At 31.3% G+C, this 14,170-nt stretch overlaps 1 protein-coding gene across 1 annotated transcript; it reads left to right on the top strand.

Moving 5' to 3' along the window:
- Positions 1 to 5,124: 5,124 nt before the first annotated feature.
- Positions 5,125 to 8,002, top strand: LOC119605216 (transcription factor btd). Its single transcript, XM_037958183.1, has 2 exons — positions 5,125 to 6,190; positions 6,367 to 8,002. Exons 1-2 carry the CDS (start codon positions 5,715 to 5,717, stop codon positions 7,868 to 7,870), a joined length of 1,980 nt encoding a protein of 659 aa, XP_037814111.1. The 5' UTR covers positions 5,125 to 5,714; the 3' UTR covers positions 7,871 to 8,002.
- The last annotated feature ends 6,168 nt before the right edge of the window (positions 8,003 to 14,170 follow it).

Here is a 14,170-nt window from a genome sequence, read left to right on the forward strand (position 1 = left end):
TAGACTGCGTACGCTCAATGGTGTAACAAATACAAAAAAAAGATGAAGGCAACAAATGTATGTACTTAACAGTTTTAATGTAAATGATAATAAATGTAATTTAAAGAAAAGTTTAAGTCGAATTTTAAGAGCCTTAAATTGGAAAAGTATTGCACAGAAAAAACTAAAAATATGTTTCAATTATCAAATTAATTGTATCAAGCAAGTTTTGCACCTATCACCAAAATGATGATATCAATTATTAAATTTGTAAATAAAATTAAAAAAATACTTTTTTTCCAAATAACGAATTAATCAGAACAATTAATATCAATAATTGAGACAAAATTTAAAATTGATTAATTCATTAATTGTATAAATTAAATATTTAATAAAAATAAAATCTAATTTTTATTAATTTATTAATCAAATGAATTAGTTTGTTTGGTAGAAAATGTTTTAAAAACCAATTAAGTTGATGATTAAAACAATCAAATTATTAATTGATTACTCACAATGTTAAAGGAATGCTTGACCTTTAACAATGCGTTGAGCATTTACAAAAAATATCACTTTATTATCAAATTTGAACATATAAAGTGTTTTATAAATTGTCAGGAAACTTGAATATTATATGCCTAAAATCGTATTTACTATTTAAGAATTATAAACATTGTTAGCATAAGAAATCAAAATAAAATATTTAAAAAAAAAAAACTAAAATAGAAAAGTTGGCCAGAAAATTTTTTTCAATCAATTAAAAAACTAATTGAATCAATTAAAAATTTAATCAAATTTGTAAACTTAGGTTTTAAACAACGAGATAATTAAGACAAATAAAAAATTGCTTAAATTAAAATTAAAGAAAGAGAAAAACATGTTAATTGAAAATAAACTACTGATAATTTTTTCTGTGTGGTTTGAGTAGTGAACACAAAATGGTTATAACTCGATCAGTTTATACGATTTCCCGATATGATCACATGTTTATAACTCATAGCTATCATTTTTATAAATCTGTCAATTGACGACGACGCAATCGAAAACTTGAAATCATTCTAACAATCCACATTCTTAAATTACTTTATGTTACCAATCTCTTGATAAACTTTATAAATCTATAATATTAAACCTAAAAAGAAGGGTATAAGAAAGATTGTGAGAAGATCTACAATGAATCACGCCCAATCATCTAAAGACAGACAGACATTCAGTCAGCCAAACAATTTATTGTTGGCATAAGGATAGTTACAAACAAACACAAAAAAAATTTAGAGGGACGGACATAATGATGGGGGCAAATATTTTTCTTGAATATTGCCTGAACTCTTAGTATGAACGTATGTAAGTAGTGAATTGATATTTTATTAAGCATGTTTTATATATATTTTTATATAAAGATAATTGTATCTTCCGTTTCATTATATGTTACACACATGGCTATTAGATATTTTATCTTTAAGTACAACAATGAACAACAACAAGCAACAAAAAAATTTCATAATTTTTTTTTCGCAAAGCCTGAGGTTTTTCAAAAGAGAGTGAAACTTTATGGAGTGTATGTTGAAAATATTTTATATAGATTGAATAAGTGTTGTCAATGTGATTATTGGAAGTAAAAAAGTTCATTGTTATTGGTCACACATTTGAAATAAATGAAACAGTCTTGATTTTAGTTCTAAATATGAGACCAAAAGCCTATTCGATAGCTTTCGTATCAAAATATCAAAAAATATCAAAAACACATTTCGATACTGAAATTAAGCAAGTGATATGTCGATTCATATTAATGAATATTTCCAAAAGATCATAATCGTACATAAAAAGATCGTTTCTGACAGATTTTGAGGTAGTGCTACATTTCAGCCAATCTCTAATCTTTGATAGGTATACCAATCAAAGATGAAATAACGTTGTTATAAGAACATCGTTTCTTCCTGAACAAGTTTTGTATAGATCACATGGGAGTCATGATTAAATTATCGTTACTTTATATTCGAAGATTTGACGATGGTATCCCAAAGTAAACTGAATTCTGATTATTAATAGCTAAGTTCTTCTAAGTTGATATACTTTCGAGGAAAACTGAACCCTGATCACAAATCGGTAAGACTTTCATTGAAACAGTTAATTACAGATCATATACTTAAGTATAAAATGATCGAATTGAAATCATACAGATTAATAATTTCTAAAATATTTTGAGGTTAATGAAGATCTTTATTATTTTTGTTGAAAGAAATACGAATACTGATCATTGATCTATATCTGCTACACTTTATCTAGAATTTGGTCTAGTCTGTAGCGAATTATATTTGAACAAAAATTCTTGGATTGATCTTGAAACTAACGGTTCAATAACTCATTGAAAACTTTTGTTACTCTCGCGACTTGAATAGTTGATCTTGAGCAATGATTTTTGAACTAAAATTTTTAACTGATATTTATGGATCAACATAAGTTTTGAGAAGTTGTTAAAGAACTTTTGTTTATTCTATATAGAGCAATTAAATTTGGATTCGTTTAATGTATCAAATTTTAACTTTATCAGCTTTTTGTTCAATGGTTTGATTTCCTGTTTCTTAAAACATATATTTTGAATTTCCTCCGATGACATTTCAAAGTAAACTACATTCTGATCATTGATCAACGAGACCTTTATTACCTCGAGAATTATGAACTTTGCATTCATCGGGATGTCAGCAAACGAGTAAGTTATGAGGACTGAACTCTAGGTTGTAGTATGGTCGTAAAAGCTCTTACGATGATCCCAAGAGAAATTGAATAATGATCAGCATGATGTTGATCTCCCGAATTGTCAGAAATGAACAGAAGAAGTGAAATAGTGTTATTTACTTACGTTATGAGAAGAGTTTACTCTTTTCTTGTATGGTCGTATTAGTTCATACAATAATCTCAAAAGAAATCTAACATTGATCAGCAAGATCTTCGTTACTTAGTGAAATTATTTACAGATCACGAAGAACGTTTCTAATGGGTTTAGAAGCAGAGGAAAAATGAAGTTATCTATGATGAAGTATCTTCGATGGCATTCCAAAGAAACTGGAAGAAAACCGGAATCTGTGATCGGTACAACTTTGGTTACTTCGTAAAGAAATATTAATATAGAATTGTTTAGCATGTGTTGATGTATGTTCCAAATTTCAGACTGTTAGCGGCTTTTTGACTTATTGATTAAATATTATTTAAGGTTGTTGTTTTCTGAAGCATTAGGGGCCAAATAGCTTGGTAGGTCCCTTGAAAATCAAATTAAAGTTGTGTAAGGATACATAGTTCAAAAGTTCGGTTATCAATCCTAAATTAGTCGATTAACACAATGAGAAACAGTTTTCTGTGGCATCAAAGAAACTTGATTCGTGAATTTTGAACGTTCAATATCTCTGCATAAATTATATTGACATATCTACCTATATGACTTATGTTGTATGTAAGCTACTTCAGCTGCTGCGTGAGCTTGGTTTCCTTATCAGGATCGTTTGTATTAGTCCTAGTCTTGTCAAAGATATTCCAAACTAAATTGCAAAAGTTTTAATGAGAGGAAATGCAAACAACAAATCTGTCCTATACTCGGTTTATATAAGACCCTGGATATGATAATGACAGGATTGACACAGACTTATACATATTTTCAAAAAATTACTGTAAAGGCATTATTTAGTAATGATTTAAGTGTTCAGCGTTTTTAGCTTCTATCGAAACCTCGCTAAATTAGCCATGTTGCTTTTAAGTTTATTTATCAACAACACTTGTACTCTCTTGCAGTTTAAGACCCCCATTTTATAAAAAAAAAACACAAGAGAATTAAAAATTTTCTTGGCATTCTCAAGATTAAGCGGGGTGACCACAATATTATAAAGCTTACTTGGTATTTTGGTTGTTGTCATTAAAAAAAAAAACTCGTTACAAAACGGGGGGAAGAGAGGGAGATAAGAAGAGAAAATTGTGGTGTATATGCTCAACAGTGTGACTTACTTTTTATGTGGTATGTTTGGATGTATAATAGGGTAAAAGCGATGGTGTTTGGTAACGCCCCTTTAAATACAGTTATTTCATTGGGCGCAACCACGAAAAAAATTAAAAGAATTATATTTTTATATTTATAATACGATAATATTTAAGAAGATTTAATAAATAAATTTTGAAAATGCTTGGTGGCATGCTTGAAAGCATGACTTTGATTTTCTTTTGGGATTTCTTTTTTTTTTGGTGGACAAAAAGGATAACACAAAATATTTATTAGTATTTCCGTTTTAAATAATTTCCGTAAAAATTTTAAATTTCATGGTATTTTCCTAAGGTATTTATTTATTATAAAAGGCTTTTAACACAAATATTTTCTAATAATTTTTTTATTGAAATTCTTTTAAAATTTAATGAAGGGGAGTAAACCTTAGTAAGTAGTGTGCTCTTGGGTGAAGGTTATAAAGGAGAGCATAGTAACAATAACCCAAAAAAAAAATCCTTTTGAACAAAAAAAAAAAATATAGAAACAAAAAAACTTAAAGAGTGCGTGAGCATCCTTTAGGGATAAAAACATACACACGTTGGCTCACTTATACAGTCACACATATACTCGATTTAAGCAGAGACAAATATGAATGTTAGAAAGAGATGCTAAATATATTTGTACAATACAAATACTGGCTCTTACTCCAAATTCAAACAACAAAAAAACATTTTCTTTTGTATTTATTGTTTTGTTGGTTTTGTTTTTGCTTTTTCTCTTGCTGCTGCTTCTTCTGGTTTCTTGTATTTTCATAGTTTTTTTTTTTCTACCTACCTAAGCACACGCGTGCTTATATCCTGCGGCTAGGTTAGACTAGAAAGACGAGATACTTTTGTGTATTGCCATCTCTTTCTTTTGCTTGGCAACACTCATTGTTTTTGTATGCTCTATAGTTATATTATTATAAAATGCGCAGCTCTTTGCTTTTAACCTCACACTCTCTGCTTTGCCTTCCTCATCTACACACCACCACTCACTCCATCTATCTATCCATCCATACTCTAAGTTTTACATTCGTCAGATACACACAACTACAGAAACGATTTTAGTATATGATTCGTAATTCGTACGTTAAACATTTCTCTCGCTGCGTTTTAACATTCAGTCGGCATCGATAATTACCGGTGGACGTATCGTGGACGTCGTTAATGTGTTTGGAACAAAAAAAAAAAAAAAACTTAAACAGATCTTTTAAGAAAAAAAGAAGAAACTTAACTATATGCTTTAAGTGCTGCCAGCCACTGTTGCCACATTATTGGAAATTATTATCATTATTATCGGCAATGAAATTATTTTGTGCAGTAGTTCGTTCTTCACTCAAATCATAAGTGACTCCTGCAATTAAGTTGCTAAAGCTACAAACACGTATAAAACCCAAGAAAAACCTTTAGTTTTAACTTTTTTGTGTAAAATTGAACGATTATAGTAATTATAGTACGAATATATAAACAAAAACAAGTGTAACAAAAACGTTTAAAACAACAAAATAAATAAACGAAGAAAAAAGTTTTTAAGCTATAAAACTACAAAAAAAGTGAAGTGAAAAGAATTTGTGCCATATTAACAATTCCAAAAAGAAAAATTAATAGACATGTTTGGTTTATAATTATATAAATAAAATAACTTAAACTTTAACCTTTTACAACTATTAAAAAAATACCAGTGTTTAACCAACTCAAAAAAAAAAAATTCTACAAACATCTTCAAAATGATTGACTCAGCGTGTAATTACTTAAATCCTTATGCCACAGCTTCCTTGGCTGCCTCCTCCACACAATCATCAGCCTCATCCACATCAACTGGCTCACTGACAAATCTCAATGAGTTTTCGCCATCTGCTGCTGCCGCTTCGGTTTTATATAACAGTAAATCAGTGTCATCTTCTTCGTTAACAGCCTGCAATCCCATGAAATTGGAAATGCAATATCCGCCACAATCATCATCATCTACGGGTTCGGCTTCGCCCAACTCGAGCATACAGTCGGCACCATCATCAGCCTCAGTGTCACCTAGCATCTTTCCCTCACCCGCCCAGTCATTTGCCTCAATTTCCTCCAGTCCGCCTGCTTCGGCCACCTCAGCATCACCCTTATCCGGCTCACATACAGAATTGGGTGCGGCTGCTGCTGCCTCGGCTGCTTACACATGGAATACGGCTGCCTATACAGCTGCATTGCCAACAAGGTATGTATTTTTTTGTATTTGTTGCAAAATGCACTTAATTGTGTGACATCCTTCCAATCGTAGGAAAGGGATGTTTAGTTTAGTGTAGTTAAGCTTTGCTTAACTTTTCCGTTTCCTTTTTAAAGTTGTCATATCATACTAATTTGAATTTTCCTTTTTTTTGCTTTTCTTTTTAGAACACAATTTCCTTATGCTCAATATGCCTCAGATTATTATGGCAATGCTGTTGGTATGTCGGCTGCTTCAGCTGCTGCGGGTGCTTGGTTTTCGCATCAGGATCGTTTGTATCAGCCCTGGTCTGGTCAAACTTATCCCAGTTTTAATTTCGATGATATTGCTTTCCAAACTCAATTGCAAAGACGTTCCGTACGCTGCACTTGCCCCAATTGTACCAATGAAATGTCGGGTCTACCACCAATTGTGGGACCCGATGAGAGAGGTCGCAAACAGCACATATGCCATATACCTGGCTGTGAACGTTTATATGGCAAAGCTTCGCATTTGAAAACTCATTTACGTTGGCATACCGGAGAACGTCCTTTCTTGTGTTTAACCTGCGGCAAACGTTTCTCACGTTCCGATGAATTGCAACGTCATGGACGTACTCATACCAATTACCGTCCCTATGCTTGCCCCATTTGCTCCAAGAAATTCTCACGCAGTGACCATTTGAGCAAGCACAAGAAGACCCACTTTAAGGATAAGAAAAGCAAAAAGGCCATAGCCGCTGAGGCTAAAGAACAGGCGGCTGCTATTAAGCAAGAAAAGACTTTGGAACAACAGCAACAACCGGAAAAAACCAGTCCAGCTAAGTCACCCAATATGGCCAATGGTATGCCAAATACTCCCACTGCCTCAGCAGCCACCACCGTCAAAAGTCCCTTATCCCTTAACTCACGTTTGAATAACAATGTCAACAATCCAAATCCTCAACAACAACAGCAGCAGCAGCAACAACAATCTGTTGTACCTCAACTACAGCTGAAAACGGAACAAACTGAAATCGCCTCAAATTATACACCCTACAGCAATTTATATCATCAAACCTCGACATTGTTCCAGCCCCATTTGACATCGCCAACAAGTTATGGAACAACAAATCCAGCTAACGCTAGTGTACAACAAACACCACCACCTACCTTCGATTTGTGGAATACTCAACAACAGCAACCGACTAGAAGTGCCATGGAACAGCAAACAACCAATAACAGCAACAATGCAACAGCCACAACCGTAGCTACCTCAAATAATGGACATAATTTAACACAATCTCCAAATATGCAGACGCAACAACAAGCAACTCAATCGCAACAACAGCAACAACATTCCCAAACATCGCAACATTACAATGCCTTGGCCATGCAAAGTGAATCACAATTAGCCGCCGAATATGGCATAACCATGTCTTCACCTCACACCAACAATGGCAACACATCACCTATTTCCCATCATCATCCTCACTCTTATTCCCATTCGCATCATCATCACATGCAACATCATATGCAACATTCCTCTACCTATTCCAATTTAATAGGACAAATGAAATCGGAATATCCTGCATATGCTGACTTCTCTACCACTTCAACATATCCCACACCCACTTCAGCTTTCCATCATCATCCTCATAATCCTTGGGCTGCAGCGGCTGCCTATCAACATCCTCATCATGCCACTGCTTAAACTCAAGGATATTCCGTAGGAAATGTTTAAAAAACGGTTGACCGTTTTCTCCACATTCAACATCCTAAGGAAGTGTTGTGTTTGTTTTGAATTTTGTAGATTTTTTTTTATTGTTGCCTAATTGTGTAATTTCTTTTTTCCATTAATTAATTTCATTATTAGTTGCTTTAATTGTAGAATTTGTTGTTGGTTTTTATACCAATTCTTTTATTATAATTTGTATTTTTGAATACATTTTGTATTTAATTGTATTTAAATTTAACATTTAAACCCATTTAAACTCGTTGTAAATAGCTTCTATTCAATAGTTTTCTAGTTTTAAGCTTTAAAATTGTATATAAATTGACACAACAAAAGATTTTCATCACTCATATAAAAATATAATAGAAATAATAATTAATATATAATATTTAGCTACATAATACTTAATAATACTCTTGTTATGTTCATACAAATAAAACAAAACTATCTTTAAGATATTAAACAAATTATAAATTAAACAAAATAAAAAAAAAACAACAAACAAAAATAACAATAAAACGAAAAAAATTATAAAACAAATACTTTTGGAGTTTTTTATTAAAAAAGGATTAATTTGGGAACAGAATTTAAAAATTAAATTTTTATCTAACTCTTAAATGAATTCTAACGGCTGTATTTATAAAAACTTATTTTAGGTTTATTAAACAATTTTAGGCAAAATTCAGGAAAATCGTATTTATAAACGTGAAATAGCTTAAAACACCTTCAATAAAACATTGACAATTAGAATAATTTTATTGTAGGCTCGACCCTTCTTTAAGCCAACAATAACTTGATTTTTAACAATTTTTTTCTCAGATGAAGATTTTTTCGGTAATTTTAGGTTGATTGCGAAAAGTAATTATGGTTTCTTTTAAAATAAAATCTAAAAATTCTAATTTTAACGTTTACAAATTTGTAAATAAAATCCCAGAAAATTTTTAAACGATTATATTTTGAGGAAAAAACTCAAATCTAGGCATTATTGGATTAATGCATGAATATTTGACAATATTCCAATTGTCCAGCACTATTTTTAGGCAATTTGGAAATGCCCGTCTGTCAACCAAATGATGGACAAAATCATTTGATTTGGCTTTTTCAAAGTTTGTTGGTTAAATATAGTGCCATAAAGTAATTAACCATGTAAAATATATTGATTAGTGTTATACTAATGCAAAATATATTCGCCGGCATTAAAATTAGTCAAATATCAAAGAAATTTATCAATATTTGCAAAAATTTATCAAAAATTACAAGGAAAATAAGTAAAAATAAGAAAATGTGTCATAGTGATGTATATTTTGTCGCAAAATATCCGTTATTCGGATACTATTAATAATAATTAGAAATTATATGTTATATTTATACATCGGAACTAAATAGACATTTATTAAAGCCATATATATATTTATTTTTCTTAAAAGTTTGTTTTTATTGTCAAAAATATATTATAAACAAAAATATGAAATTAAGAAAACCGAATCAACGAATATTTTATCCTAATTGTACGCAACACTAACACATAAAATGACAGCCATATTGTACAGTGCTGCCAACTTAAACATAAATCAGCACAATAGTTAATATACGTTTATTATTTGTTTATGAATATCACAATTTTATTAATGGTTTTTAAGGCTAAAGTGTGCTTTAACTATTGAGTGCATTAAAAGCAAAATAAGATTTTTTTATAAATACAAGCGTAAGTGTTTAGTGTTTATAAAAAACCGACTTTTGGAAAAACCGGTTTTTCGGTTAACCGAAAATTAACCATTTCTTAAAAACCGGTTTGTCGGTTAACCGAGTACAAAAAAACCGGTTAAACCGGTTAACCAAAATGTTTGGAAATCTTTAAAATATTATAATATTTAGTTGAAAAATTTCATTTTGCGAAATATTATGAATTACTTAATAAGATATTTGCACTTTTTAGTATAAATATGTACATTTATATATCATAAGAAAGCAAACTTATACAGATCTGAAGTTATTATTGATTCGTCAGGTATATGGAAGTTGCCATAGGAGGAATAAATTGACCTTTGAATATATAATACATCTATATCAATAAAAAATTTTATGTCCAACACTGGTATAAATAGTGTTCAGGCTCGCGACGATTCATCGGGAAAGGAAGTAGACGACGACTGTCTCGACATAGACATTGAGCCACTGCTTTAATTGTGACCACCCTCCGCTCGCTACGCCTGTGGTTGTTCAAATTACTGTGAATGACACTTAGGAATATTGACAGGTGTCTTTACTTACTTCCTGATAATCAACCTAAGCGCCATTACAGTTTGTAAAAAACCCCAGCAGCATAAATTCTCGGACAGCGACAATTACCCTTATGTTTCGATAAATAAAATCCGTTTTGAGAACGTTTGACAAACTTCTCGATTTTTATTATACTCACGCAGTAAACAAGGAAGTGCATTTTATAATCAACGTTATTTATTCGTCTTAATAAGTAACAAATTTCTTCATATAATGGTTGGAATTTGTTTAAATACTTAATTTTTTATTGGTTTAAATGCCAACTTTTTACTAATTTACTGATTGTCTGAAATTGTAAATCTCAATTTTATATGCATAGTATATGTTTAACATTTCCTAACATTTGTTTAACAATCTCAACTATCCAAAATTTTTAAAAATCACAATAAAAAATCAAAGAAAACATACAATTTTGTACTAAAAATTAGATTTTTTTGAAATCGGTTAACCGAGACTTAAAAACCGGATAACCCGGTTAACCGAAAACTAATGTTTTAAAAAAACCGGTTTGCGAAAAACCGAAATATGCAATAAAAACCGGTTCTTCGGTTAACCGGTTAACCGGTTTATAAACACTATAAGTGTTTAAAGTGACTTCAAAAATCTAGCAAAATCAGTCGAAATTATAACTACGAAATTGAAACATTAGGTACGATTTCTAGGAGTTCCTATAAGAGCAGACGTGCATTAACTGAATGTGCAGACAAAAATTTTAACATGCTATTCAAGCAAATAATTCTCATTTAGTTAAAAAGAGTTTTCACATCACTTCTCTGTCTGTAATGGACTCAGCTTCTTAAAAATGTGTAGTATATGAGGTATTTTATCTGATTAAGTTGAATAGAAACTCTGTTATTTTCTGGCTACAACCTCAGGAAAATTTTATCAGTTCCACAACAACTTCGCATGATTATAGCCTGAAATCTCCCTATTTTGGCATTGTTGGTTTTTTAGAACTGTTCTGGAACCAGTTTTTGTTACTCTTAGATCTAGTTCTAGGAAAAATTTAGATAATACATATATACAATGGCTATTACTTCTTTCATATTTTTGCAAATATCAAAATGGCCCTGTTATACAAGCCCAAATTTCCTGTCAATCGGGGAGTTCTGGTTTTGATTCCCATCAGAGACTCTGGTCTGATACCTGCGGCAAACGTTTCTGACGTTCCGATGAGTTGCAACTATGCTTGCCCCATTTGCTCCATGAAATTCTCACGCAGTGACCATTTGAGCAAGCACAAGAAGACTCACTTTAAGGATAAGAAAAGCAAAAAGGTCATAGATGCTGAGGCTAAAGAACAGACGGCTGTTATTAAACAAGAAAAGTCTTTGGAACAACAGCAACAACCGGAAAAAATAGACCCGCTAAGTCACCCAATAAGGCTAATGGTATGCCAAATACCATTAGCCACCACCGTCAAAAGTCCCTTATTCCTCAACTCCCGTTTGAGTAACAACTACAACAGACGTATTATTTTGCGATCGTACACTTTCTTTAGAAAAGATTTGAAAGTAGTTCTTTTTCAGCAATCATCATTTGAAGTTGAGAAATAATCAATGAATTCTCATGGACTCAATTATATTTAGAAAACTTGCTAATATCGAGGTATCTTGAAATCCACAATTTTTCGTTTAAAGATTTTTCTCAAAGGATTTCGGCCTTTTGGTTAAAATGCTAAAGTACTTTGGAATCACAATCATATTCCATAGATGGGGTTCCAAAAGTAATACCAACATAAGTAGTTCCAAGGTTGTTTTCAAGAATTTGAAGTGTTTACATATGCAACCATTTTTCTTCTATAACCGATCCATTTCATCAATAACTAATTGTGTGGCTAGTTTCGTGTCCAAAATAAGGTTAAAGATCAGCTTCTTCAAACTTTGTCGGTCTAACCAAATAATATTTAGTTTATATCTCTTGTAAATCGATATTGGAATGTATCGATGGAAAACTAAAAGTAAAGTAATCATTGCATTGCAGAGGATAAGTTTAAGATCATTGATCGTTAAATGAGACAACTAGGAAATAGAGGCAATTGAGATATTATTCACTACTTTATCAGAAAACAGAGCCTACGTAGATCGTTATCCCTATCTCCAATGATGTTTCTTTAGGTATATTTTTTAGTTTATAATTTCTTTTGAAAGGAAGCATATTTAATAATTTTGTTTAAAGGATCTTTCATGGATAATGTTGGTAATATATGTATGTAAACCTTATATATTGCTCACTGAAGGGATTATCGTCCAATTTTCAGAAACCCAGTTTCTTGAACGTTCCTAAGATATTTGTATCTAATTTCAAAGAAATCTAGGCAATAACAAAGAAAGTATTCCAGACTTTCATTATCCTCTCTGTCCATTCCTTACATGTTTGTACTGTTGTGCCCGTAATCCGAGTCATTGCTCATTCTGGTGAGGTTTTTTTCTAGCTCACTTCTGATAATTTAAATAATTTTATTATCAAATTATTTTTATTACGCTACATACTTTCTTTACAACAATAAAAAAGTTTGAATAAATTTAAATAATTAGTAGACACAATAAAAATATTTAAATATTAAGGTCGAATTTGTAATACCCTGAAGAAAATAAAATAAAAACTATACAGAATAACTTTTTCGTTACAGATATCATGTGGAGAATAAATTCTACTAGAAATGTAAGCAATTCATAAACGATTAAATTGCAATAGATTTGACACCAATTAAATCATTAGATATTAAGTCTCTTATTGGAATGACTAGGATATTAACATTGTTTGTATTATTCCTGACATATGGCTACCAATGATCGAAAAAGTGGCCAGCCAACCGATAGTACCAAAAAATTTCGTAAGGTCCTGGATTTCTGCTTCCTTACGTAACATTTGTGGCGTAAAGAAACTAAGCTATCTCTTTTACCAGCAAACAAATTAGGGAGATCTTACACTTATACAAATTTAAAGTATCAAAAAAAAAAAACAATGAGATATTAACGCATCATAACATCATCATTAATCATAATTAACTGGGACTACATAAAAATCAAACAAAAAACAAACCTCGTCAGAAATGCAGTGCTACATCGAATATCAAAGAGATCAGCATTCAAATCTTTGTTTCTTTTATTTTTTTTATAACCTCTGCCCCAACATGATATTTTTTATGCCCTACACTTACTACATGTGAAAAAGGTATAATGTGTTTGCATTCATGTTGGTAACAGCTCAAGGTTAGGTTACTTGGGTTGCTCGCTAGTAAACGAGTTCACTCGGAGGCCTTGTGGTCCATTGTAATACCCTTAGAATTGCCATTCCCTAATATTGAGAGAATGGTTTTCCTCCCTAATTTCGTTGACTACTTGGTTCGTTCGGTGTCCGTGAAAACCAGCCGGTGCTTCTAATAAAACGGATAATTTTTACTAGTGACGCATCTCTGAGACAGTCCAGATAATGGAAAAGGGCTCCACCAAGATAAAGTAGACTTGTAAGACTGGGCAGTCAGATAGAAGGTTGGTAACAGCTCAAAATCGAGGAGTTTTAACCATTCCATAATTGAGAAAATGTGTAAAGTATTGACCCCTGAGGCGGCTTAACAACTTTATGTAAACGTTTTCTTAAAGATCTATTTCAATTAGTTTTTGAATTTTGTTTTTACCTTTGACCATTAATATTTGTTGGAATGAACTAGGAGGTTTATAAGATATCTTATCCAAAACTTTGAAAATATTGTGAACAATTTAATTCAAAACTTGTTATGATTCTAATGCGTATAAATATGCGAGTATGGCATATTTAATTTTGGAGGCCTTAGTATTACACAAAGTAATTCATTACATGGTCAATTACAATTACTTGTAAAGTGTAATTGAGCAATAACCAATTGCAATTACTTGTAATGTGTAATTGAGCAACAACAACTTACAATTATTTGTAATGTGTAATTGACCAATAACCAATTACAATTACTTGTCATTGTAACTGAAGTTTTACCAATTACAATTACTTGTAATTGTA

Source organism: Lucilia sericata, unplaced genomic scaffold (genome assembly GCF_015586225.1).
Source record: "Lucilia sericata isolate MDLA Ls3-8-SP2 unplaced genomic scaffold, ASM1558622v1 Contig000465F_arrow, whole genome shotgun sequence".
Taxonomy (NCBI): Eukaryota; Metazoa; Arthropoda; class Insecta; order Diptera; family Calliphoridae; genus Lucilia; species Lucilia sericata.